This window comes from Neodiprion virginianus, chromosome 4, assembly GCF_021901495.1.
Source record: "Neodiprion virginianus isolate iyNeoVirg1 chromosome 4, iyNeoVirg1.1, whole genome shotgun sequence".
Lineage (NCBI taxonomy): Eukaryota > Metazoa > Arthropoda > Insecta > Hymenoptera > Diprionidae > Neodiprion > Neodiprion virginianus.
Genome location: NC_060880.1, coordinates 21,561,853 through 21,589,629, shown reverse-complemented (window position 1 = coordinate 21,589,629; position 27,777 = coordinate 21,561,853). Strand labels below are relative to the sequence as shown.

Sequence of the window (27,777 nt, the reverse complement as noted above, 5' to 3'; positions counted from 1 at the left end):
AGTAGTAATTGAACCTTTCGATGTCTTCCTGCGTTGTAAATACAACCGTGCTAACATTGCTTGTTTTTTTTTTTTTTTAAATTCTATTCTGTGCTATCCAAATACGAAGATTGTTTCTTTTAAAATATTTTTAATTTTAATTGATATACAATGTGCGACCTTCAATACATTTTTTTATATTATCATCTGCCTCAAAAATAGAAACGTAATAACAAGGTGATAGAGTTTGATTATTCGATGGTCTAAAACAGGGTATGACCATGCATAATTTTCAAAGTATTTAGAAATCATGCAAGTGATACACGGAAAATGAAAGTCTCATTTTGAAATTATGTCTATCGAAGATGAAATTAATTGGAAGTGTCAACGGTTTGATATTAAGAAAAAATAAAAATCCGCTCATTTCCTAAGAAAACAATACCATATTTTATTATTACAATAATATTTATTTACACTACACAATAACAGGGGAGGATTTATATAAGTTGGTAATTAGCCTAGTTATGAATAATATTACGGTAGATTATTAAATTTCAAACGTGTCTTTAGGCTCGACACATCAAGGCAAATTTTCTTTCTTTCACTTTCGTTTCTAAAGTGGAAAGTTAAAAAAGACATTGCGTCGTGTCGTAAAGTGGATATTTACCAAACAAAAAGGGGGCAGAAAAAACAAATTAACAAAATTAGAGTAATAACGGCGATGGAAAACAGTGCCGATAAATGTCTTGCCGATCTTCCGTATACATCGTCACATCAAAACTGACTCATCTCATACACTTATCCCACGTTTCCGCAGTCTAATTAATACAGTAGGAATAAATCAGCACTGTTCCAGCATTACCTGTCTAGGTTTCGGGTAGCTCGATAAAAATTCGAATACCCGATAGTAAATAGATTCGGTAGTAACATAGTTACATAAATGAGCACTCTGTGTGGCAATGCGTCGATGGGACTATGTACAAGTCGTTTCTGTCTTTCTTCGTCTTCTTCTTCTTTTTTTTTTTTTCTTTTTCTTACGGACGTAACAACAGTTTCTCCTATATTTCACGTACATTTCGTGATTGTCCGGTCGTTTTGCGCAAAACACAAAATAAAATAAAATATAAAAAAATTGATCAAGGTATAATAGATGAAAAGAAAAACATTTAAAAAAAATATATATATATATATATATATATATATAATAATAGTAATCTTCCTTTCATATAATTTAGAAGTCTTGGAAGGGCCAATTGAGGGTCGAAGGGTATTTGTTTATAGTCGAAGTGATCCGCGGGGACAAGAGGCAACTATTCGCTGTGTAGTGTTTCAGTATAAATCTCTCTTAAAATTCTTAATTATTAAAACAGCTTCGTTGCCAGATCGGTCCCACGGCTCAAAGTAGTGAACTCGGCAGCCGAAATCAGGTGGTCACCATTTTTGGTCCAGCTAACGTCGCGCTGCTCCGCGATGCGTTCTAGATGATGGAAGTGATGAGTCGCGCCTTGAAGTTAACAATTCGTTCGCTGGTCGCTGCCAAACGCTGAAAGTAAGAAAAAAAGATTTGTGAAAGTTACAATTGCCGAGTATTCTCCTGCAAATTTCGCTCGCATGCGCCGAGCATTACGATACAATTGGCCACAAATAGGCGCGTGCCACGAGAAAAATAAGTCCGGCATAGACCGAAGGGAAGAAGAAAATAAAACTGAAAATATCGCAAGCAGTTGTAAACATGTAATCGATGTGAAGAAACCGATCACTTGTTGTGCCATTTACGTAACCAACGTAATCGCCAGAAATCAATTACGCGTTATTCATCTGGTGGTCGGTGATGTTCGAGGGATTTTGTTTCACCGAAAGCGTTGCGAAATTTAGAATTATAAACTTAGTATGGATCAAGTTTGGATATTGAAATTTTTAATTTGCTCCAGAAGTTTTTATATGACATTGATGGTCGGTAAATAGAACCTAGTTGTTTTTTTTTTTTTTTTCTTTTTACTGCTTTTTAACCAACCCTATACGAGCTCGTTTTCTATAATTTGGCAAGATTTAGAAAAACTTACTGAGATACAAAAAAATTTCAACGGTACCGGGAAGTGAATGTTAAAAAAATTTGGAAAATAACGGAACTGTATGTTTCGACTAGTGCTTTAGCGTGAAAAATTTTGGGGAAAATCTAAAATGTCAATTTCTAATCTTGATCGATGCCGCATTTTTGGCGTAACGTATCTTTGAGAATATAGTTACAAAATCATACTCATGCGTGTCCTATTGCCTGCGCTAATTGCGTTCAGAGTTACATTGCCTAATTAATTAAGATCTTGCGAAGTTAAAAAAAAAAGCAGACTCAAAACCATAAAAATATAATGTGAAACTCGCGAGTGCCTCTCGAATACCAGACGTTAGTAACTTTCGAATAAAATATGCATACGATATAGAAATACAGCAAGTTCGTTACACTCGTCAAATTAACGCCTGTGATTATTTGAAATAACGCGGTTAACACCGTCTTTCACATTCTTGCCTGAATTCTTATTCACGGACGTCTAAGATTATTAAACACAACTTAATCGGTGCCCTGGAGCTTTGAACGGATGCAGTTAGAAAAAAAAAAAAAAAGGAGGAAAAGAAACTGGCGTATCGATTCAAGTGGTTAGAGTTCTGTTTTCGATTTCTATCCTGCACCTTGCACAGTTTCGACACGATGTTTTTTCGTTCGTTTTTAGTGCTTCTTTTTCTCTCTTCAATCACTCCGACGAATTCTTTAGCTGGTTACCGTTCCTGACTTTCGTCTCCTCGCCCATTCAAGGCTAGCTTAACGCAATAATTTGGCACTTAAATAACAAGAACCCGTCACCCGATCTTACACACCGATACCCGTGGCATACCGATTCCCCAGCTGTACCAGGCAACGGTCATCGTCGACGTCGGTTGTTGGGAGATCGACGACGAGGACGACGACGACGACGACGGCTACGCTTGCAAGCAAGGAAGGCTTGCGTAACTTTGCAGTCGGCGAACGTGTTACCTGCATCTATCTAGAGCTATTTCGTAGAGAAAGTTCGCGCGCACATTTTTGCTTTCCATTGATTTGTGAGTTGTTGCATAACCGATTCGTCATATCTGGAACGTTGGTCGGTCTTTATGTGATCGTTGGGTCAGCAATAATGTCTCAATTTTTCAACGTTTTTTCTTCTTTTTTTTTTACTTTTTAACAGCGTATAAATTTCTACACACAGGCGTATGTGCCCCGTTAGAAACGTGTTGTACCAAACCTCTTATTGAAATCTGTATCCTTTTTTTCTTTTTTTTTTTTTTTCACTACAAATATCGATTTACCACATCAGTTCTCGTTCGTGTTTCTAATCCGGTCTGAAATTGGTCGCGTATGCGTATTTCTGAGGGTAATTAAAAATTACGAAACTCGATGTATGGAGATTTTAAAAAAACTTGTCATCGGTAATGCCGCGGTCGCTGGCTGGTAATGTCCGATAAAAAGCAAGATGTTACGCAACAGTTACAACGACGCGGAGTAAAAAATGAATTAGCTGTTAAGTCATACGAGAGTTTCGTGCAATACGTGGTGACAAGATTAAGCAGGCTTACGGTTGACAGTTTGATATGTAGTTGAATAAGGAAAAATGTATTCTCTTATTGTGTCACGTAACATCCGATGCTTACAATAGGCTATCATTCGTTGTAATTACTCGAAACGCGATACGGTGAAACAATTCAACCGGCATTCGTGCGACGAAAGTGACATTGATTCGTGATAACAATAAGTTCAATCATTGCTAAGCTCGAAACCTTTTACGTAAATTGCCACATTTTGACCAAGCGGAGCATTGATGGTTATACTTGTTGAAAGATTTATACGCTATGCAATGAAGCAATATGTTCTGAGAATTTACGTATCTTGAGTGATTTTTGTCTTATTGTGCAATACGTTCAATAATTCACATGAAATATATATGATTATGTCAGAGCAAATTAATCAATTATACACTGAATAAACACTTGCCCGTTGTTCAAATGCGTGTGCAGATTCGTTTGACGAGTTGAAAAATTTTCTCTTCTAAATTGTTTACTAATGATTTGAGTTTTCTTTTTTAATTTTTTTTTTTTTTTAAATAATGTCATCACCTTTAATGTCATGGATCTAACAGTCTACATTGTATGTTAGAAGGTCGGAGAAAGTGGTACGCTTTCTGTAGGAAAGTTTGAAAAGTGCATTGCATGGCAAGTGCAAAGGGAAAAAGAAAAAAAATTTTCATACCACACATTAAAAAGCCAATTATAATGTGGTAAATGCAGAAAAACGATAAAAACAAATTTATCACATCTTTTGCGGTTTTATACGTGCTGAAAGGTCATATGTCAGGTGCACGCGAGTTTATACCGTTACTGAACATGATTCTTATTACATACACAAAAATGAATAAAAGCACTGAGGGAAACTTCATTTGATTTAGTTATGTTGTAGAAAATTTGGATAAAATGAGTATCGTTACAATAATTATTCAAAGATTCGAAAATGCGTTACCACTAGTAACTGTATTTAGTGTGATTATTGTTGTTGATGCTATATTTTCTGGTTATACCAATATTAAATATGCTAGTATAGTTTGATATATTTTTTCAGTTGAACAGAGCTTTTACGACAACTTATTATTGCACGAAAATAAAATTATTGCAACAGTATCAAGAAAATGGAGTTAACACGTACTAGGTCTTCCGATGACAGTTACAAAACTCATTTTCATTTCCCACTCCGAACTGTATTTCTGATCGTTCAGTCATAGTAATAATGTAAAATAGCTCAGGACCGAGCATAAGTAACCACAGCAATAATTTTCCCTCGTTGAGGGTATAATAGCTAGTACTTACGCTCTTTATTCAGCTAATGGGTCAATTTCTCAACCACAAACTTTTCGAACGTTACACGTTCCATGCATTTCGTTTAAATACAGTGAGAAAAATTTCATTTGTCACAGTAACTAGAAAAATTCAGTAAAACAGGTATCGTTAAAAAAACTGTTTAAATATTGTTCGAATTACGAAAAACGGGGTACACGTAATCATTTTGCGCCATTGTCGACCCTTTTTTGGTAATTGCAACGAAAAATCAGTTTGTTCGGTTTACTCTACTTTTTTAGTTAAACAAGGCTTTAACATCAATTTATTCTTGCACGAGCATCAAAATTTCGCAACAGTTGCAAGAAAATCTAGCAACAGTGATCGTAACGAGAAAGAATAGTAACGGATACTCGACTTTCCGGCAACAGCTGTAAAACTAATTTTCATTTCGTACCTAGAACTATATTTTTCGATTGTGGTAAAAAATGAAAATAGTTAAGGACCGAGCGGTAGCCGCAACTAAAAATTTCTCTCGGTGTAGAAAAAGAAAATGTAACACATCACGCACCCTTTCATTCTTTAAACGCACCAACGGCCATGCGAAAGACGAAAGGAAAATTGTAAAGGGCGACTTACAAGAATGAGGTCTTGGACGAGGTTGGAGATGCCTCGGTTGGCGATGACGAAGAGTCTGGTAATGGGCCCCGGCACTGCTTCTTGGGCCCCGGCAGCGGCTCTGGACGGATCGACCGGGGCATTGGCTGCGGCATCGCCCTGTTCCGTGCTTCCGCTACCAGCCACCAGCTGTAAATGCAACGACGTAAAGTTAGTCAGGGTCAAGGTCAAGGGTTCTCAGAGGCCAGGAATCGGGATACGAGGAGACGCAGGCTCCGTGTAGGTACTGGTCCAGCGCTCCCGACACTACGTGCTTTTCCCCCTGCTATAAACGTGACCCTGCACAAGGTGTAAACTCCTAGGGTGAGCTAATCATCTATTCATTACGGGATGTAGTGGCGGATGTAGGGAAGTATGCGGACATTTTTACAAACCACGCTCAAATTCAGGCCCTTCGCCTAGTGAAAGGTGAGGGAAAAATTCTCACTGCGGGACTACTCTGGCATACTTTTTGTACGACCGCCACAAGTTGCACAATACACCAGATCACACTAAACTATGGACACGATGAAAAGGGCAGACTTTCGGGCCATTTTTTTTTTTTCCAATCCAAACTGGTTCCGCAAATCTTTACGATTTGAAAAACAATATCTTGTGTTTCGTTTGTTGCTCATCACTTCCCGAGGTTCGAATTTAAATGTTTCTCCAAGTTATTTCAGAGCGTTCCTCACGCGAACGGTAAAAGAAAGAATGTTGACAAAAACAAATACAAAAAAAAAATGGCTTTTCCAGTCTTCCCGCGAAATCGTGCGATACATTACATATAATTATACAAACAATACAGTGCAGATGATATTACAGTAGACAAAAAATTGACAAAATTTCATAACAACAATATTATACATTGGAGATTTAAAAACATCGTAAACAATTCGATGATCGTCAGTTGCCCGTACTGACTCGCCGAAAGTCTTTAGTCAGGATGTCTGCGTCGCGTCGGGACCGTTGGAGGTAGCCAGAGGCTCTGGGTTCGGGGTAAATTTGACAGAGGGGATGGGAAAGGGTGGAAGAGGACGTGGGGGGTTGTTAATCCTTTGGTCGAACGAGAAGTAGGTGAGGTTAGCATGTAGCATGCGGAAACATTCGATATCACACATCAAGATGACCGGCTAAGTGTTTTGATTTTTGGCTGGTTAAACGAGCTGTTTCTTATCTTTATTCGATATTTACGACGGGTATGGTATATACATATAAGCTGACTGATAAAAATAATATTAAAATAAAGAAAGAGGAGAAAAAAATAGAGACCAACTATTTCCGATGTGAACGAAACGAAAGAAGGGACAGAACAATGCTTACGCAGCCGAAATTAAATCTTGATATGTAATTATTCAACATGCGTGTCAGGAAGAACAGACAAAGAGACTTGTACACGTATACAGACACACAGAACAGGCAGACACAGGCAGAAGAGAAAGAGGAAGATTATTGTAAGAGACGATCTTTTTCGCAGTGGAAAGAGACTGATACTCGAACCAGATTACAAGTTAATCGTAGGCTGAGAGGATTAGGAACGGTCTTGAGTACAGTCGATAGTAAGTTATAAGAAAATTAATCAAGTTTCGAAGGTGCCAAAGAAGCAGCTGGTGCGTGTTGTGCCTTGTAGAAAATTACAGTGCAATGCGTGCGATGAATACAACGGCGCGTTACATGCGTGTGACGTTCACGTATGATTACAAAGAGTTGAGTTGAGTTGAGTTGAGTCGAGTTTCCAGCCTCGGTTAATCATTGCGTGCGTGAGCAGGCGAACACGGATTCTGCCTTACGAAAAGACGTCGTATCCGTGCACGCGTGACAATTGCAACACGTTGAATTGGAAAAGACGTGCGAGTTTTCAGTTCATTTTTCTCGACAACGTTACAACGTTCAATAACAATTATGGCTGGATGTGAAATTGAGATCGTTATCACAAAGACGTTTCGTACTGACCGAGTGCATTTCGTGTTTTATTCTACAGATTCAGCAGTGCATGAAAATCGGTTAGAGAAACTCGACGCTGTCATGTCTTAGCGTGAAATTCACCGAATACTGGGTATGCTCCATAGGTTTATTATTACCGAGAATCGGGTTACAGGTTGTTTGGCGTTAATTGTTATTGGAAATAATTGACTCGCGTTGCAGTTACATGGTGATCAACACGCTTTACGATTCTTTGCGAAGATGTAATGATCTGTGAGTGGTTGATTGGCGTATGGACATTGTTCGCAAATTACGTCTTGAATTTTTTTCATTCTCATTACGTAACGGTTTGCATGGTCCTTTAACTTTGTTTCTTTGCTCGGACACTGAACTATGCAGGTCCTCACACGTACTTTCCATCATCACTTGATAAGAAGTAGCACTAGTTTGATGAATGTTAATTTTGACCTACGACCGAGCACTTCAATTATTGCTGACATACAAAGTCTCGTTCCGAGACGTAATGCGTAGACAGTAATTTATTCTCTAACAAGATAAATTTCAGTTCCTTGCTTGCGCACCAGGCGAAACATTGTACAAAGTATTATTATAACCCAAGTATGCAAGTTGACTAGAAAGTTTCGTGCTGTATTAAAATATAAAAATTTACCAACAATCCACACACGTATAGTTCGCTGGGTTTCAACTTGGAAACACAATTTGATCAGGCAAGGCGTGAAACAAGTTCGGTACAGCGGAGAGTGCCACAGTTTAGCAACCGAAGAAAAAGTGGAAGAATAAGAATAAGAATAAGAAGAAGATGATGAAGAAATAAAATAAGAAAGAAAAAAAGACGAATAAAAAAGCGGAGAGGGAAAATACAGAGAAAGTAAGAGAGAAAGATAAAGTACGTGTCAGTGAGTGTCAGTAATGTGGTCGACAGGATTGGCGTACCCCGGGACCGGCGGTTGGATTGCCGGCTGGCGCTGCCGAAGAAGCGGGTCCTGGGGCTGAAGGACTTGGCGGGGCAGGCATCCCCATACCCATACCCATGCCCATGCCCATACCCATGGGTGCCGGGGCAGCGGGTATCGGGGCGATGTCTCGTGACGCGCTAAGACCAAGCCCAAGGCTTTGGGTACCTGCAACGACACGGTACACGGTACCAGCCGCGCGAGCCGCCGAATCCGCAGTTTGCTAAAGGCAGATAGAATAGTCTTATCGTTAAATTGATCAAAACGAGGCTCAGCTTGCGGTCCGCGGCGCGTTTTCCACGGCACAAGTATCGCTCAGCACTTCTCCTCGGCCGTTTGAGCATTCTCTGCGAGACGCGAGTTACGACGCTCCGGTATGACGGCCACCCTGAAAAAGATTCACAGCATCCGTTCGGACGTTTTATACGCTGGTTCTTACCACATGGTTAGACAATGAATCGCCCATAGTCGTCGATCTCTGAAAATGTGGAGTATATACGGAGCGAAGTTCACGGCAACGCGGTTTTTCACAGCGTGTGTTCTTTGAAACTTTCGTTTGAAAGTCAGTGCAAAGGTTGCGGTGCGGCAGGGATTCAATTGCATCCATGATTCTTTGATAAATCTTTGACCGTTTTATTATCATCGGACAGGGAGAGGGTGATTTTTTTGGTCTCGAATATTTATTTGAAAGAAATGTCGAACCTGGTTTATTTCGAGGTGAAAATCTGTCGCTTGACTATCACTCAAATACATTTCACTTTTTGCAACAACGAACCGGTGCGAATTTTCTTGTCTGTTCTGGACTGTGTTGGTTGATTTCTCCGCAAAACGGCGCAGCACTCGCGTAAACAAGGCAGTTGCGTCGAACTTTATGAAATGAAAGCATGACTCGGAAGTTTTCCAACCTTGTCGTTGTATTTTTTTGTTCTTTCTTTTTTTTCGTTATTCCGTTGACTCATCTGTCAGAGGTTACGCGAAGTCTTACGTCAGAGTTTTTACATCTTTATTACAATTAGTCAACACAGGTTTCGAACGAATGCTGTTTCAAGTCTCAAGCATTACAAGACAACTTTTTGAGTTCAAACTACTACGTTCTTGGAAACTACTTCTCCTCTTAGTATGCTGTATCGTTTTCTGCACGTCACACATGCCCTGGACTTTGAGTTGGCTTCCAGCTGTTACACGTGTTTCTTACTTTCAAACGATATATCTAGCTCCTTACGTTAGGCTGTTATTTTGATTATGTAGTTTCACGATTGGCGGTAACATTCATAAAATCCTGAAGTTCACACTACTGGTGGCAAAGAGACCGGTCAACTATGGAAATAATGATTGGCATTTGATTTCTTCGTGCTATTAAAAATATAGACTTTCAAGATGACTCTTCTCGACACGGATATGTCTCAGTATTGATCCGAAGTGGGCCTTTCAGATGTTTGAAATTAGTTTGCAGCATGTATTATCCAAGTGAAAGGCCCGCTTCGAGACACCCTTTCTAGAATGTATTCAACGAGCAGCGTTTCTTACGAATACCAGTGATATTCATTACCGGTTTTTCGCAGGAGTAAGTATCGGTCAGTGCAAAAACTAGTATTTCCATGTGTGATAGTTAGATTGAATCATTTTAAAACGACGTGTAATTAGGACGAAGTATTTATATAAACCCTCTGGCGTAATTTCTTAATAACAATTGCGATAATGCATATGATACTGGATCGGCGTGGTTTCCAACAAGTACTTTCAAAAGTCTAACCCTTACTGCCAAGTTCTTGATTCGATACGCTACCAGAGTTGCGACCGTTATAAATATTATAATTGTTCAAAGAATTTAAAGTAGCGTATAACTCTGAATCACATTAAATCGCTGCCGATTCAGATACCATGCAACTGACTTTCACTGTCTACACCAGATGCCCTTGCGGCTTACTTGCCGTAGTTGTTGCCTCTTAACGCAATGCGATTGTCCCAGCGGAAAAATCCACCTCGGAATCATATTCCTGTGGAAATTACACACATCCAATGGCCGAAGGTTGTACGGTTCAACCTTCAGCCTCCGGCAAATAATCCTTTTTTGCACGATGCATCGCAAGTGTTCTAATTACCAGTGATCAGAACGACCTTGATTATGATATATTAATTTCATTTTTTGCCAGGCATCGTATGTTATATGTATAGTTCGTCGACAAAACAGGCAGCGATAACTTGTATGAAAGTTGAAACCTACCCGGATGATGTCAAAGAGGAAGTTGCCAGAGCCGCCTCCGCTACCACCGTTTCCGGTATCAAAGTTGAGGAACCTTTTGTTTCGGTTTTCGTCTGCCACCTCCACGTCATCCAATGGCGCAAGTTCTGGCGCCACAGCCTCATTAGCGGCAGCTCCAGCTTGATCGTCGGCAAACTGTACTCGCACTTCGTTGTTCTGTGATTCAGCGACTATTTGATTTTCAGCTTCCGGGTTCACGTCCTGCGCAACAAACGACTGGTTTCAGCTTTTATATTACGTTTTTTTTTTTACGAGAGGAGTGATTTTAAATAAATAAAAGGTTAAGAAAATTGCAGTGGAAATGATGTGTCGCAGATTTATTAAACCTGCGAGAAGAATTATAAACGTGTATGTGCAAGCGGAAAAAAATCTCCCTTGTTGAAATTGCGCCAACACTTGAGAGGCGCTGTGTTTTTTGTATAACATGTTTTTTCACACCAATCATTGCCACGTCGGACAAATATTGTGGTAAATAAATTGCAGTAGATCATTCCACACGTCGAACGGTAAAGCTCAACTTCATTCGCGAGGTAAGCTCGGTTTTCGCAGGATAACAAGGGCTTGAAGAATGTCAGGCATAAACGGGGTGCTTGGTTCTTTCCGACCAGAAAAAACGAGAAATCATATCGAGTATTACTCTGTGATTTAGTACGTATTCGATTTTCTTTTTGTACTATCCTTAACACAATAAACTCGTAAACGATAATCTATAGTCGGTCTTAAAAAATTGCCGTATGTTCCAGTCTGATAGCAATGCGATTTTGAAATGAGATATTTTCAGGTTGAATGCCAACGGTACAGTTGATGCAAATTGTTTTTTTGCTATCTGTCGCAACGGTAATTGTGTCCGTCAGGGTAATTTCTACGGTGCAAGGTTACTATTTTTTACAAGGAATTTATAATACAAGAAAAACCAGTGAATTCTAAGGTCGTACTAATACAGTTCTCACATACACCACATCGGTGATTCTTACTCCAATAAATTTACCACAACACAACCGTACGACTAATTGTACGGATTAACAAACTACTAAACAAATTACCAATGAGTGTACTTAAATCAATTAAAAGAAGAAGGAAGAAATGGGCTATTTGACTGGGGAATTTTTTTCCGTGTACGGTTAGTGTTAGAAAAGATCTACAGATTGGCTCTCATACCGTCTTAGATTTATGGAGCCGAATCATATACATGTAATAAAGGACTCTTACAATCTTTCAACTATAATACAATCAGCCAATGCCATGTAAAAGTCCCTGTTTTATGGTAATGTTGCAACGCTTCTCCATTGCTTGATACAATTTTTCTGGATAGACGATACGGGTGTTACAAGGTTGAAGGTACACCTAGGCGTCGTATCTAGGCATATTAATACGAATGTTGGTGTGTCACGTCGTATCAACGCTGGTAACTACACTACGCAACAACTAGTGGTCCCATTCAGTCTGGATGGGATGTACCGTGCCGGTGGTCAATAACGTTTGCACGGTATTTGGATGGTGATGAGTTAATGTGAACCAAATATGACGAGAGAAACTACGATGTCGAGGAGATCTACGAGTATGGAAGAATTGAGGTAACCCTCGTAAAGTGGGTACCTGATTACGCTGCACGTAGCGTCAATTCTACGGAGCGATGAAAGAATAATGAATATCGAGGATAAGCGAACGCTGCACAAATGCTTCACGTGAGTGCATAACGAACGATGAAAACATGAGGACAAACATGTAGAGAAGAAAGATGTTAAGAGGAGATGCGAAAAGTATCAGAGACTTCGAGATACTCAGGTGAAACCCGCGCAGTAGTCCCATAATGAAGAGGTTGTCGGAGGATATTTGCAGTCGGTCATGGCAACTGCGTTTGCGCCGTTTGGGTATCGGTTAACGGTGAGTCGGAGGACTCCGTATTATCGTCGGCTTCCTGATCAGGAGGAAATGTGGGCAGAGTTAAGGAGACTCGGGAGCCGTCACGACTATCCGAAACTACTTCATTGGCACTGTCGGATACGTCGCTTTCCTCGTCATCGTCGCCAAAAGGAGATGCCACTTCTACGGTGGTTCCAGCATTTGACTTCTCTTCTCCCATTCCGTTGCCATTCGTGTTTCGCAATGCATTGCGGAGCAAAATGGGACCAACGACACGAATCAGTTCGCCGGTAATCATGTTCACCTTTTGTTCGACTATCTAGAAAACAAGCGGGCTTAGATCCTCTCTTTCTTTGTGCATTATGAGAGTCGAAACATGCTTGCATTTGATGAAGTCAAGCCGGGTAACAAACGGTGATTATTAGGTGGGACTTTATCACGCCGACAGTGGCTATCAGTCAATTTTCGTCGAGACCATAAGAACTTCTACGACGTGTTATGTCTACTTCGAATTATTGTCTGATTACGATGAAAGAGAAAATAAATAAAACGTATAACTGGAATGGACCCGATTTTCTAATTTTTCTGACGATAATCACACGAATAAAATATCGCCCATCCGCTCCTGTGACACGCGCTATTTTTTTCAACACCTGCGAAGGAAAGTTTGATTCTTAAAATTGATTTATACGACAGTGCGCATTCGCCAAAGAAAGCTCTAGGGCGTTAAATGGAGCATTTCAATTGCGCGCATGCGCCAACATTGTTTTACCGCACCAGAAAATGAAACTTTCGAACCAAACGTTGGAAAAAACAAATTCCGGACTTTCACTAATTGGGACCGTAAAGACGAATTTACAGCCGTCTACAAATGGTTGACGCAGCTCAGTAAATACGAAATGAAAACTTTGGCCACAACAATATAATTATACACATTACACGTACAATTTGTTACGTCATTTTATTACAAAACCAGACATCTGTTTGACAGCTTGTGCTAATTGCACAGGTCTCAGGATTCATTTCCTGATTTTCGCGATGTTCCACTGCGACAGTTGTTAAACGTACACCGTGATAATGACGCGTGGTGTACAATAACGCAGCGTTCTTTGGTCTCGAATAAAATGAGTGAGTGACTTTCTCGGGAGGAATGTCGATTAAGGCTGGGTTCGGCCCACACATGTTAAATATGTGAACGTAGCGATATATCGGTACAGCACAAGGGCACCCTAAGCTTTGGACGGAAGCTTCGTACTCGGGGGTTGTGGGGGGCAGATTCGACCAGCCTTTAGTCGAGTCGGGTGTACACAACAAGCAAGACCAGAGTGCTGAATACCAAGCGAAGGCGAAGGTCCCGAGAATCGGGTAGTTCCGAACTGTGTCAAGGAGATCTTCCCCGTCAAGTTTCATCCGTGAATTGATCAACGTTTAAACTTTATCTGCATCGATCAACGCGACTACTTCGAAGTTAACGATACACGATTACGTCGGCACGTAAGCGTAACTCTCAATGAATTTTTGTTCACAGGTGTTATATTCGTTGTGATACTTGAGCGTCGGTTTTTTTTAACGCAATCGAATAATCTTACGGATTTTCAAACCCCGATTGTTTTTAAACAAAACTATTACACACGTTACGATTCAACGGAAAGTTTATGCGGTGTCGTATAGGTTCAGCTGATGAATCGGTAACTGGTATCTGGATCAAAGTAGCTGAATGACAAACAGGTGGTAAAATTCATCATTTAAGCATACGGTATTTTTTTCTATTCCTAATGGTAGTCATTGATTATTATTCTTATTTGTTAGAATTGCCATTCGGAATGTTACGGGATTTAGTTGGATGTTCAGCACTTAGGTGGTTGCCCTTTAACCTCGGCGACCGACGGCGTGCTCACCTGTGACAAACCGGGAAACAGTTGTCTCAGCAATCCGATTGTCCTTTTACTCCTCAGCGCAGCTTCGTTGTCAGCTTCGACAACCATCAATCTGTCGAGATCCTGAAAAATACTCAACGATTGTTTTCTCGTCTTCGAAATGTCGCAACGTCGTTTAAGAAGGTTGCACGGTTAAATATCGATACTTGTTTGATAATCTCATTACTGTCGCAGGTCGAGCATTTCTTTAATAATTACATTCGTAAGGTACGGTGCTTCGTTCAATAATGCGAAAAAGAACAGACTAAAACTAACGGACTAATTATTTCAGACTGTTTGGTAGACTTGTTCGATTTCAATTTGCCACGAGACATTTCACTCGGAAAGTTATTCCGTACTTTATCACGACAACTTTTATTAAATCGTTAGTACCGTTGAATATTTAAGTTTTCAAGACTGTACAGATATCGATTTCGATCAAAAAATGGCAATTATAACTGAAAAGATCGCTGAGAGAAAAAAGATGTGTTTAGGTGAATTCGTGAAAAACGGTTTTCCAAACAAAATCACCCATTGTGACGTGAAATTGAACGATTCAACCAAATTGTTCACCGTTTTAAAACAGTTCCAAGTCAATATCGAAGCTTTTGTTCGTAAGTTTTATAGTCTCTTTTCTAGATTTCTACGACAAATACCACAGTTTGCGAATTTAACAATTTGACAAGCACTTGACGAGCGACCGTCTTGTAATAAATTTGAAAAAAGTATTAATTTTCAACCGCACAACCTCTCAAAGTACTCGGTCAACTCTCTTCGCGGGTCAGCTGGCGTCCAGTATTCAGTGCGAGCAAGCAACTATCCGAGAATCTACTCGTTCATTACGTCGCAGTCGCATAGAAATTGATTCATCTAAGTACCGACGGAGTTGATCACTTTTCAATTATTCGAAGGACCCAACCGAGCCACTTCGCATCGCCGTTCACTCGCTCTTCCACCTTCGGGCTCGGTAATGATTACTCATTCCAGGCTTATAGGCCGCGCGATTATATTAAAAATAAAAAACAGCGTATCGCGTGACCTTCAAATGCATCTAATTAAATTTTGCGTTGTGTATAATTATTGGGCAATCAGAAAATTTATTCGGCTGTTATATGCGTGTGTTTGAGGTCAGGGATCCTCGTCTAGATGTCTAGAAAAGCGTTTATGGGATACTACTGATTGAATGCTAAAGCCTCAACCTGTTCTTCACCGCCGTATCGAGTAGGCTTTGAATTACGTGACTACTTAACCTGCACCGTTGCATTGCCTGCATTTTAACTTTGCCCTGTAACGTATCGATTTAGCAATTTCATTCAATTTCAGCCGTCGTCGATCGAATTTCACGGGGGTGATGATAAGTTACGATTGGTCAACTAGTGGCTATTGTGCAGTCAATGCTTTGGTCCTTATCACGGAAATTCAATAGGGTTAAAATAAATAAAATTAGGTCATTAGGTCGGTTAAAAAAAAAAGGTGTACTTCGGTGTCACGATTTTTTTCACTTCGAAAATACTAGCTTGAGTTTCGTAAAATACTTCAACGGCCAAGTATTTACAATCGAAAAACTATAAGTCAGATTCTAGTGAAAAATGTTTATGTGCCTACGATATGTATTGAGGCACGTGTCTGAACTATCTGGAAAAATTACTAATTCTTGGTCCTTGAGTTAAATCGATGAGCTCTTCACAATCTTGTGCAATTATTGATACAGGAGTAAAAAATTTGGGTTGACAGTTATTCACGAATTTAATGGAAAGAATGCAGTCAAATTAGGCAATGCTGAATATTGTGTGGATAAAAAATGATTCCACTCACAAGACGAGCACTGGTAAGTGGGTAAAATTCAATTAGTGTAACGTGTAATTAACAAATTGAGCCATGTGTGATTTCTCGTCGATTTCTCGTCCATAAAAATAATAAACGAGAAACGAAGAAATAAATGGTTAGCATTGACTAAATTCGGATTGTACTAAATTCCACTTCGATTTGATTGGCTGACCAGTGGTGACGATACTGTTATTTATCACTGACGCCTGTCTGGTCGATAGACTGAAAATATTTGCTTTATGGCTCACAAGCTTACGGTGGAAGCCGAGAGGCGATTTTTCAAGAAGAAATAGCGACTTTGTTAATTCGCTGCAGCAGCTGCGTTGACTATAGGAGCCAATGTTACTCAACCGCCAAGATATTGTTCTACTTTCCCTCAAAACTTGTTCCTCGAGTAGTTCGAGCGGTCACGTAGTCGTATATTATAAGTGTTTAGCATATTTTAACGAAGCTTGGAAGTTATCAAATTCACGCAATCCCGAAAGTCGAAATCAACACGTTTTCCCCGTTACGTAAAGCGTGAAAAATCATTTATTTTGATAACCCGACGAATGACTTGAGACGCGAATAAATATTTAGAAAATATCTCGTCTATCCAGGAATCTCAGTTTTCTACTCTTACGTAGGTACACGTGGTACAACCACTCGCGACACGATTAGGTGATGATAAAACGTTGGCAATATTAGCATAAGAGAATTGGTGAGTAAAATTATTCAAAGTGAGAGTGTGTTGTTTTTTCTTTCTTACTTTTTCTTCGCCTATACATTTAACCACTCCAACCAAGAATTAAGTATGGCCAAGTGTAAAATTGATTTACGAGACTCAGAGAGCCAGCCGGTCAATCCCATGACTCAGACCGCAAAAGTTTCTCCGGATGATCGATTTGGATTGCTTGGTTCGATATTCGACTCAAAACTATGCAAACATTTAATTCGTGCTTTGGTCGACCTCTTCGCCATTAGTCTTGTCAGATTCGCGTCTGCCCGTCCATCGTAACGGTTCAAGAATGTTTACCGGTAACCCGTGTCTTCCGATGCTTCTGTCCGGACCTCTACTTTCCATTGAACGCCGATCAACCGAAGAAAGTGTCCGACGACGGTTGCCCCGTTGGCGTCGGGTGAAAGTCTCGAGTCTTCTGGCATCGAGGAGCGTTGAGATTACAAGCAATAGTTACACCGTCTCTCCGCTTTATTCATGAAATTCAACCCAAGCGATTGTTTTTTACTTTTTCTTTCGCCGCTTTGGCGTTGATTTTGAAATGAAAACCAATTTCTGGACCCGAACGCTTCCACCTTAGAACTTGTCTTTGAGCCTCGTGTAAATTGTCTAAATAATTCCTAATTACCCTCGATTATAGCGTATCAGCCCATTTTCGTTGTACTATAGCGAAATTTTCTAATTAGCCAGATAATTATATACAGTTTTCGATAAAGGCGAACCACGAACAATTTAGTTACAGGGTCGTCCGGCAATGATAATCCGAGGTTAATTCTAGACAGGGAATTTACCCAATGCAGATATTTAGAAAGCGTCTTGGGTGGAGAGGATCGATGAAATTTCGGGCCTTGAAAGTGGCAGCAATTGTGCGTGGTGGAAGTTGCGTAGCGGCGCATCCGCAGCTCCACCGGACGTGCGGATCAAACGGGTTTTGCGTGCCGGAGTTCGATCGTCTTGGAAATTGTAATTAGGTATGATTGTCGCACGAATAGTGGTCATTTCCGAAAACTGTTGATTCTCACGATGACACCGGAAGTTTCACCTACGCGAGCTGAGAGGCGGACAGTTGCAAAGACAACGGCATGTTTCACAATCGGACCGGAATCGTTTGAATCGTTGTAAAAATTTACGTTCAGACAGAAAGTTTCTAACGCGAATTATATTATGCGTGGATTATCCCACTACCGAAGTGAAAAATGTAGTTAAACATATCGATGCAACAACATCTCAAAAATTGGTTAAACCGTTCGCTTTTTTCTACACTATGGTGTAAAAACTTGCCTTTCATCTTTTGAAACGTAAAATATATGAAACAAAGGTAAAATTTCCTGACAAATCGATCGCCGCTATATATTTTGTACAATTATTCTCACATTGCGAGAAAAATGCAAATTTTGAAAATAACCTTAATTTCTGAAACACGTCTAAAACATAGCAAAATGGTCCAAAAAGTTTTCGACTCGAAATTTTTATTTTAACGTGAACGTAATTATTCAGTTGCGATATGTTTTCTGGGTTTAAGGTAAATCGGATCTACTACTGTTATTAATTATTTCCAAGGCAAATTTTTATCTTTTCTTACACTGAGACTATGCAGGAATATTTTGATCGATTCAATTTCAAAACAAAAGAAACTGACTGTGACCGTACGATGAGAAACGAGAGCTCGAAGCTCACTCTGGTGAATTTTATTCAATAAGAAAATGTCTTGATCACAGAATGTTTACTCTTCAAATTTACCGTACACTGATATTGCGTCATTCGAATTTCGTGATGCAATTTCCGAACCTACATTTCCACCATTGGCCCGCACTGTTCATGGTAATAAACATACATCAATATACGCATGTAACGTTGTTGCTACACTATATTATAACAAATACGTATTACTGCAGACAAATTACTAGTCAAGACATGCTTGAAATGAGCTAAATGGCGCGTACTGCGCGTTTCGCATGGGAAGAACTTCAAATAACTGAATTGAGGAAAACTTCTGAAATTTAAAATATACGTATTGACGTGTTGACGAATGGTATCGCAATAATACGGTATGACTTTGAAGGCGATTTAACCCAGGTCAAGTAGTTCGTGCACCCAAGTCCTATACTGAAAATTACGCATGCCGGGTACGTTTCATTTTACGCTTCTGAATAATTCAGAAATACGTCGATGCAGCGCATGCGTTTATAACAACAATAATAATAATAATAATAATATATATATACTTGGCAGATTCAATATTTTGACGGATTGTTTCGTTCTCTCAGAATACTCATTCAATTAAACTCACGTAAGTTGAGAGAAAGTGGCGTGTTTCGCTAATTAATCGACTGACGTATGAAAGTTAAAAATTTTACAAATAAAGACACCCGGCACTTTGGCGTATTTATATGAAACCTTTTCATGACAATGCGGTCTCTTAATTCTACGAAGGATAGAGGACAACGAAATCCATGAATTTATTTTTGAAAGTCATCAGACCGGTCACGACGCACTTGAAAAATGCAAATTTCACAATTCGTAGCCATTTTAGAGTTTCCGCGAACTGCTTCGTGAGCGTGAAATACTTTGCGCGAGGTAATCAAGCAAACCCGGAATCGTTCTGACCGATTTTCCAATTCTTCTCAGCGGGAATGAGTCGAGTCCTCAATCGCTTGGACTGCACATTTCCATTTTTACTCAACTGATTTCAACCGTCTTTTTCGTAATATCGTAATAATTTTATTCACAAACACACCTGTCCTGCTGGCACCAGGCTTTCCGGCTGCTGAACCGGAAGCGAATGGACCACCGCGACGCAGAGTGTCGCCATCGCCGTTATCATCACTCTCGAACACCTCATCTTCTTTGCGGACTAATTCTGAAAATAAATAAAGTCAATTTAAAAATTGAATTTCGGCCTCTTCGCGCAAGTCCGAATCCGTTGATTTTCACTGTCGATTGGTTTGATCGGTTGACTCTTGGTCAAAACGGTAAATACTACTAACATGACACGTCACGAGGATATGCTGATAACGTTTTTAATATTTATTGACAATCTAGGTCTGACGGTTAGTTCAATTCACTAGCTTACAGTGGTGGGTAACTGTTAACCGATGTTTAAATAATTTTCGGTGAGAAAAACGAGCTGAAGAGAATAAATGAACGACTTTTGTTTCGCACCTTGGACGGTGGTTACTTTCTTAATACTATATTTCTCAAGGATAATCTCACGGAACAAAGATGTCGTGAAACATTTGAAATCTTTCGGACAATGTAAACGGGCTCATCTGATCTCACGGGGTAATTTTATGGGTGAAGGGTGAACAATGTTTGTGCCCTAGGTGTTCCACCAGAAGAAGTATAATTCCTCTTCAATGATTCGAGATAAAAAATATTATTTTCACGCGAATGGAGTCAGTTCAAAGGCACAAATCTCACACCGATTATACGTGGTTAAAACAATCGAGACTCGACGTTGATAAAAGTTCGCTGAAACTCTTTCCAAGCAACTATTCTCGTTGAATAATGAAGTTAATCGTAACCGAAATCGCAACTTACACTGGAATAAAAATTTTCATTTATAATTTGTAGGACAATTTAACTTTTGACATCTAAAAAAAAAAAAAAAAAACGCTTGTCAAAATTTTCAGAAATTATTCGAAGGTAAAGAATGGCGAAATCACCGATTGTTCCGATAATAATCGCACCTAATTGAGAAACGAGCGCCTTAATAGCCGATTCGATAGGCTAGTCAGATCTCGGTTAGGTGGGCAACCAGACAAGTATAACTCCTTTCTACTACCACACAGATCAGCTCTCGTGACTATCACTTTCAATATACGAATCGAAAGTGGCCGCACATGTTCGTTCGCCTCAAGATCCCTGCTCCACGACGAACAGCTTATATACTCTTTCGAACCGAACGGGAAATATTCGGGAGAAAATGCCTCGGGGTGAAGATGAAATCGAATTATCGTTAATGCGACAACTTGAACGATGGGTTTTTTCTCGGCCCGAGGCCAAAGGTATGGCTGGGATACGTTTTAAAGACATAATAGACGATTAATTATTGATTTAGGAAAATATGGCCGTTCGAATGTCTACCTTTCCGTTCTTGAGCGCCGAATGACAGTCTTAATAATAATGCAACGACGACTGCGACGTCGGAACAATAACGATTCAAAGCACATGTTCCTCGGATGGAGGCCACCCGTTGCAACACTACCAGGTCGTTTAGATTCTTGTTACAAGCGCGATTATCAAGCGTGTAAGATATCGCGTACGGTATCACAGACCAATTGTGCAATTGTCCAATTCAAATTCATTCGAGACGTAACTTTGCGCGGGTTTCTTTGACGCAGCTGGCCTATAATAAATATTGTGAAAAATTTCTACTTTCATTTCTCGCCAATTTCACCCGTGCAACGTTATCCGACCGAACTCTATACCGAAATCCGATGTACCTAGTAAGAATAGCAAATTATTAACAGCTACAAACAGTTTCCGTTGTCCGTACGTTCGATGAAAGAAAGAAAGAAAGTGGGAGAGAATAAAAAAGCTTCCGTCCGATCCTTCGTTAACCAAAGCTCAGTGCCAACAACACTTTGATTTCTCACCGACGACGCGAAAGGGCGCGCTTTTTCCCATGCTCTAAAACCAACCACCTTAGAAACGTCCGTCCAACTTGTCCCTCACTAGGCGTACAACGCATTCACGAACGGCGTAATCCTATCCGTGTCGATAAATTTTGCGATAAGAAGTCGAATCGGAAACGATACGCGGACAATGCAGTTTACGGAAACTCACCACACACAGTTCCGTCACTTTCGTAAAACTCAACTCAAACTCCGACTTGGTTTGAGCTGCCGGTTGCTTGCTCGTCTGGCAGACTTTCTGTGACTGTCTGTGTGACTACGGTCAGTGAGCGGTTTATATTAGCGGGTGGGGCTGCTGCCGCCACCTCTACCTTCTACTCGTTATACCAACCGACCACCATGCACTCCACGGGGAAAAAAGGGGGAGTCGCCAGCGAGATCAGACGAACAGCGCCGGCAGCGAGATGCGATCGCCTAATATGTGTAACATTTCCACCTAGTTTTACGGACTTTTCGCAAATCCGCAGGGCGGCGTTGCTCAATTAAGCATCGTCGTCGGTCCTCGGTCACGAACGAGTTGCAGGAAAGTCCGGCCGACGGAGAAGGTGTCCCTGTCACAATTATTAGCCTGTAATTCTGGGAGAGCGGAGGAGGATTGCTTCTACACTTCCGGGTGCAGAACATAACGCTTGGTGATTAGGAGACTCCGCAAGGTTTTTATTGGCCGGTTGCTCGGTCAGATATTTCGGCAAAACATCCGTCGTGAGTCTTTATGACTCAATCGACGTCGCGCCTTGGATATACCGAATTTTTGTCGACTTAATTCAATTCTTTCCTTTCCTTAGGCATTCTTTTCCGGTTTTCTTTCTCCCGGTCTCACACGTCGAAAGCCTGATACCGGATTTCGTTGCAAAAACTGGTATTTTATGATTTTACAGTCTTCCTGGAATCCATAATTATCCTGAAGAGGGGCACGTAAACCATCGGGTTCTACGAAACGGAAAGAGAAGTGAAAAGGTATACATAAGTTGAAAATATTTTCCGACGAGTCTACGAGAATAGAATTATATATTTGACGCTGCAAATTTTGTATATCGAAAAGCCTCGAGGGCCGGATGATCGTTGCGTAGTTATCCGAAGTTACATGAGTTGTTTTCGTTCCGTTTAGAGCATTACCGATCAATGCGAGTGGGATTTTTGTAGAAATTCATTTTTCTTGCCTGCAGTCAGTCTTTCAATTGTGCATGCTGATGCGGCCCGAAGGCTAAAAGATCGTTACGCAGTTCTCCAAAGCTACATGAGTTGTTTTCGTTCCGTTTATAGTATTACCGATCGTTGCGAGTGGGATTTTTGTCGAAATTCATTGTTCTTGCCTGCAGTCAGTCACATTCGCTCTACGCCTCACCAGGTTCAAAATGGCTTTCAGTATACCGATCAAATTTGAAAGATCATGGACGAGAACATGGTCAATGCAGAGTAAAAAAGCTTTGTGGGATAGCAAAGTAATTATTCATAAGTCAAGTGAGCCGACTTGTAACTGTACAAATATTAATTACAATCGATATATCACTTGATACTTAGTTTCGCTGACTGAGTTAGGATATAGTGCTTCTACCGGAGCTCTGAACAGACTTACAGATATGCGTCATGACGAAATTTAGGATAAAATTCAAGGCTGCTGTTGTAAGGAATAAAAAATTATTTTCTGAAAATTGAATTGTATTAGTTATAGTTCGTACCCGAACATTTTACTTTTAATAATTCTTATTGACTATGGCATAATGAACTTCGACGAAACTTTGAATTTTTTTCATGATTGTTTGCTTCTGCAGATATTGGAGATGATAGAATAAGTATAATCACATATTAGAATGGTCAGACTGAACTTGAACAAAATTTGTATTATCATTGTTACACGTGTTACGTGTTCGGACGCGCTGAGAGACTTTAACGCTGGTATAGGAAGTGTCACTTTCATTTTCAGAGAAGAAAGATTACAGAAATGATTAACAGTCTGCTAGCTTATATTTTACTGACTGTAATCGCTTACCGTTTTTGGCTGTTTATTGATTTAAGTTGTAAAGATGACGATACGAAACCTGTGATGCTGCAAGCCTGACGAATGCCGGAATTTTTGTCATCCGGTTTGCTGTGATCATCGAAATCAGCACAGTTAAAAATTTCTGGATAGAACTTTCTACACTGAATTCAATTTACAAATATAATAAATTTACCGCGCACTTTAGTAAATTGGATTTACTTTTTTGTGTTTTTTTAAAAATAATTTTAGTAAAGTCAAACAGTTTTATAGTAAATTTAAGGCAAATACATAGTGAGTCACGACGTTACATCAGGTATATAAATTTGTAACCTGATTTCGTAATTGGACAAATCTCTTTTATAGTACATATATACTAAATTCAAAATAATTTTTAACACTGAAGACTCTGCATATAATTGTTGAATATTTAAAGCAGAGGCGAGTGGCTGTTAAAATAGCAGATCAAAACTGTGCTAATGAAATTCGTTGATCTAATGGATGTAGAAACATTCCAATGCGTTTAACAATCTTTCGTACGTTGTTGCGTAATTCCCCAAAGTTCTACCTGCGTTTGCATTACCTGTTAATTTATACTTTCTTTATGTACACGTAGCGCAGTGCTAAGTGTAGATTTAATATCACCAAATAAAATTTTTCATTCCGTTAATAAGGCTGGAAGCAGTATTACAAAATAAACTTTAAAAGCCACCTGCTGATCCACAAGATGAATTTTTAGTACGTAGTAGCCGCGACTCGGCAAACACGTTGTCATTAAATGCAGGTAATTCGCAAATGGTCGTTAATTACGTTCTCAGACATTCCGGGGTTTGATAAAAAGTAAAAAAGGTAAATAATAAAAAATGAAAAAGAAACATGCATTTATCGTTCTGATTTCTTTCCAAACAACGGTTAGTACAATATTCATTGAAGGTGAAATTACCAATTTTCTCTTTTACTGTTCGGGCGTTATTCACAGGGGCTTGGCTGCTGGAAGAATAGATTGATTGACTGTGAAAAAACGGTTTGTGAAATACCGTGCAGGTTTCTAATATATATCCACGCCAACGAAACGAGTAATATTTAGTGGGTGGTGGTCCATGTGTTTATTCGAGAACTATCTTACACGCTTTCGTCGACCTCCAAATTTAACAAACGTCGCCGAACCAGGGCTGCATATACAGCTGATTTAACGGGTCTGCATGTGCAGCAAATGTTGCTTCATAGAAAACGGACAGATTGGTTACACAAACATGACTTTAATGTCTAGTGGAAAATGTACTCGCTAGAAAGGAATAACAATTGTAGATACACGTCATTTAATCAAAACAAAGTGCGTAACCCAAACTGAAAAATACAAGTTGGGTAAGCTATTTGTGTAACCGTGTGAATCCTATATACAATAATAATTACATGCAGTATATGTATATTCTGTAAATAGCAATTCAATTAAAAGTAAACACTCGGTTTATCTCATCACTATCGTTGCACTGGATAATTGCACATTTTACAGTTTACAGTGATAAGTTTTTCTATAACTTCATCTTACGAATGTCAGCTAATCATTTTTCTCTAATTGTAAGTACTGTCTCTTTACCAGTCGATCTAGCAATTTTTCACACAGTTACGAGTTATTGTAACAATAAAGAATCTTTGAATTCAGACTTGTCTACTGCCTGAAAGTCATTGACAGCTCATTAATGTTGGTTTTTTTTTTCCACCCATGCGTTCTCCAACGGTTTGGTAAAAAGCGTTGCGCAAAATTGGCACGAAGGTTGTTTCTGAAAAGCGTGAAAATATCCATTGGAGACTATTATCGGCTGTCAAACATAATCTGGGCTGCGAGAATGCGACTTTTTGTAATGTATAAGTACAATGACTTTTCGAAAGGTAAATGTCGAGATTGGGAGGGAAAAACACGAAAGCAACCGTTTACCGTAGATCAATTAATTATCGAGTGATTTCTACATGTTTTCCTGCTTGGATCACGTGAGATACTTAGAATTAGATGTTATTGAGTTGAGGAATACGAGGTAAGTTTGGACTTATCCTTAAAAATTCGATACAACGATCGTCTACGTAACTATAAATATTTTTTTCATCAATTTCTCTTATTCCGCTGATTTCCTATAATTACGTTGTTTCCTTGAGAAGTCTCAAACGATAAATTGGACGGAAATCCTAAGGTATCAACATACCGTTACGTTTTTGAGAATTTTATGTCTTGTTATTTTGTTCATTGTGCCTTCTTCTGACAGCATAACTAGTTCGAGAATCGCTTACGAGTCTTTTCGACTGGGGTCAAAAAATCAGTCTGCATTTCACCGTCGCTGAGAGATTGGCACTGAGTATTTGATTATTTTTTTTGTGCCTTCAGTATGAAAGTAAATAAATTATTGTCAATAAATATGTATTGAAATCCAAGCATAATTTGTCTGTTAAGGTGGAATTATATTTCAAACTAGCATAATTTAACATTGTTATTATACGCATCCTTCGACGCATAATTTTTGTTATAGATGACCAACGAACTCCGGCAATTTCAGCAGGAAGATTAATTCTACTCAAAGTAGTATCAAATTGGCATAGCAAGATTTAAGCTACGTATGATTTTTTTTTAACGAAAGAATAATGAACTTGTAACGATATTTCAACATATTTCATTGGTCAAAATTTTATAGAAACATGTGCGTGTGTTGAGTTAACATAGAAATCCGAGCGAACCTTTGGCGGTACTAAAAAGTGTTGAAATTATCATATTTTTCCAACAGTATACGCCGCAGGCTGCGCATATATTTATATTATTACACACTTGGCTATAAAGGTTGCAAAATGATTCAGAAGGCGAAATAAATGATTAACACTGAGCTGTGTGCATCGATTATGTTGTACAAAACGAGAAACGAATAATGTAAAACAGTATATATATACATGTGTAATATATATTAAGGAATATTTATGTCAGGTTCACAGAAACTAAATTTTGCTGGTTGGTGCGTCATCTATGAAACTTCAAGTATAGGCGCTGTACGAAATAGCCACAAGTAATTACAGTATTTCTAAAATATCACGTACAGGCTAATAAAATTAAATATTAGAATTTCATTAATATTAACGAGGCGGTTGTAGATTCATTTATTATCGAATTACAATAATTTATAATTGGGTTTTTCGAAATCCACCTCCGGTTTTTTTTTTTTTTTTTTTTTTCTACAAAGCAACATTAATAAGGATTATCCTTGAAGATGAACATAGTGTACTGACTATTAGTAAGTCAATTCAGGTTCTATGGAAACTTATTTCGTAGACTAGTTGACTGACTGGAATATTATACGCCAATATCCTCCACCTTATAACGTTTATATGTTGATCTGAATTCTGAATTCTGAAATTGTTCAACAATAAAAAATTGCAAAGAAATTTTGAAATCATTTACAGAAGCTTAGATAACGATGCTTAATTTCCAATTGTTTCGAAATGGTGGAAGCACTAGTAGATTCGTTTGATTTCACTCAACGATTGCTTATTTCACTTTTTTCTCTAAAGTCATTGAAACCGATTGTCCATTTTTCCAGTAGATAGTCCGATTTTGTTATTTGTTGATTACAATCAATATCAGTGTACCAGTAAAAAATTTAATATTTTGAATTTATTGAAAATAGTCTTCTGAATAAAAAGAGGCATCGTAGGGTCAAATCGAACGAATCGACAACCATTTTTAAACATTCGAAATAAAGCATCAATGTCTAAGCTTTTATTCATTATAGTATGCTTTATTTTTGTATTTCCGAAGAAATCAGAATCATCTCAGTATACGAATATAATTATTTCATAAATACTCGACGTACGATTATTTCGTAATAAAATCAAAACAGATGCTTTTCCCATGGGGTGATTTACTTCAATTTTGGGTGTGCAAGTGACTTTCGACTTCCAAATACTTGCAAAAACTACCAAAGATTTCCGAGACCAGCGTATATAGGACTTCCCAAGCGAATAATATCTCGGATTTTTCACCGATTGTGAAACAAAATTGTCGCAATTTTTGGAAAAGCTTCTTCAAATTGTTTCAAGTTTGCATTTGGGTAGTTATGGGCATGACAGGCCCTTTTGTCATGCAAATCTTGGGATTACCGATTTTCAATTATCTTCAAACACGTAGGTATTTTCAAGCATTTTTGCGAGAAAACC

The 27,777-nt window shown here is 39.1% G+C and overlaps 1 protein-coding gene across 1 annotated transcript; it reads right to left on the bottom strand.

Moving 5' to 3' along the window:
• Positions 1 to 929: 929 nt before the first annotated feature.
• Positions 930 to 21,909, bottom strand: LOC124302854 (uncharacterized). The gene is made up of 8 exons (XM_046759423.1): positions 21,760 to 21,909; positions 19,709 to 19,831; positions 14,409 to 14,510; positions 12,494 to 12,829; positions 10,609 to 10,848; positions 8,365 to 8,607; positions 5,473 to 5,640; positions 930 to 1,522 (listed from the first exon to the last, which is right to left on the bottom strand). The coding sequence occupies exons 2-8, from the start codon at positions 19,811 to 19,813 to the stop codon at positions 1,457 to 1,459; spliced, it is 1,260 nt and encodes a 419-aa protein (XP_046615379.1). The 5' UTR covers positions 19,814 to 19,831; positions 21,760 to 21,909; the 3' UTR covers positions 930 to 1,456.
• Positions 21,910 to 27,777: the final 5,868 nt, after the last annotated feature.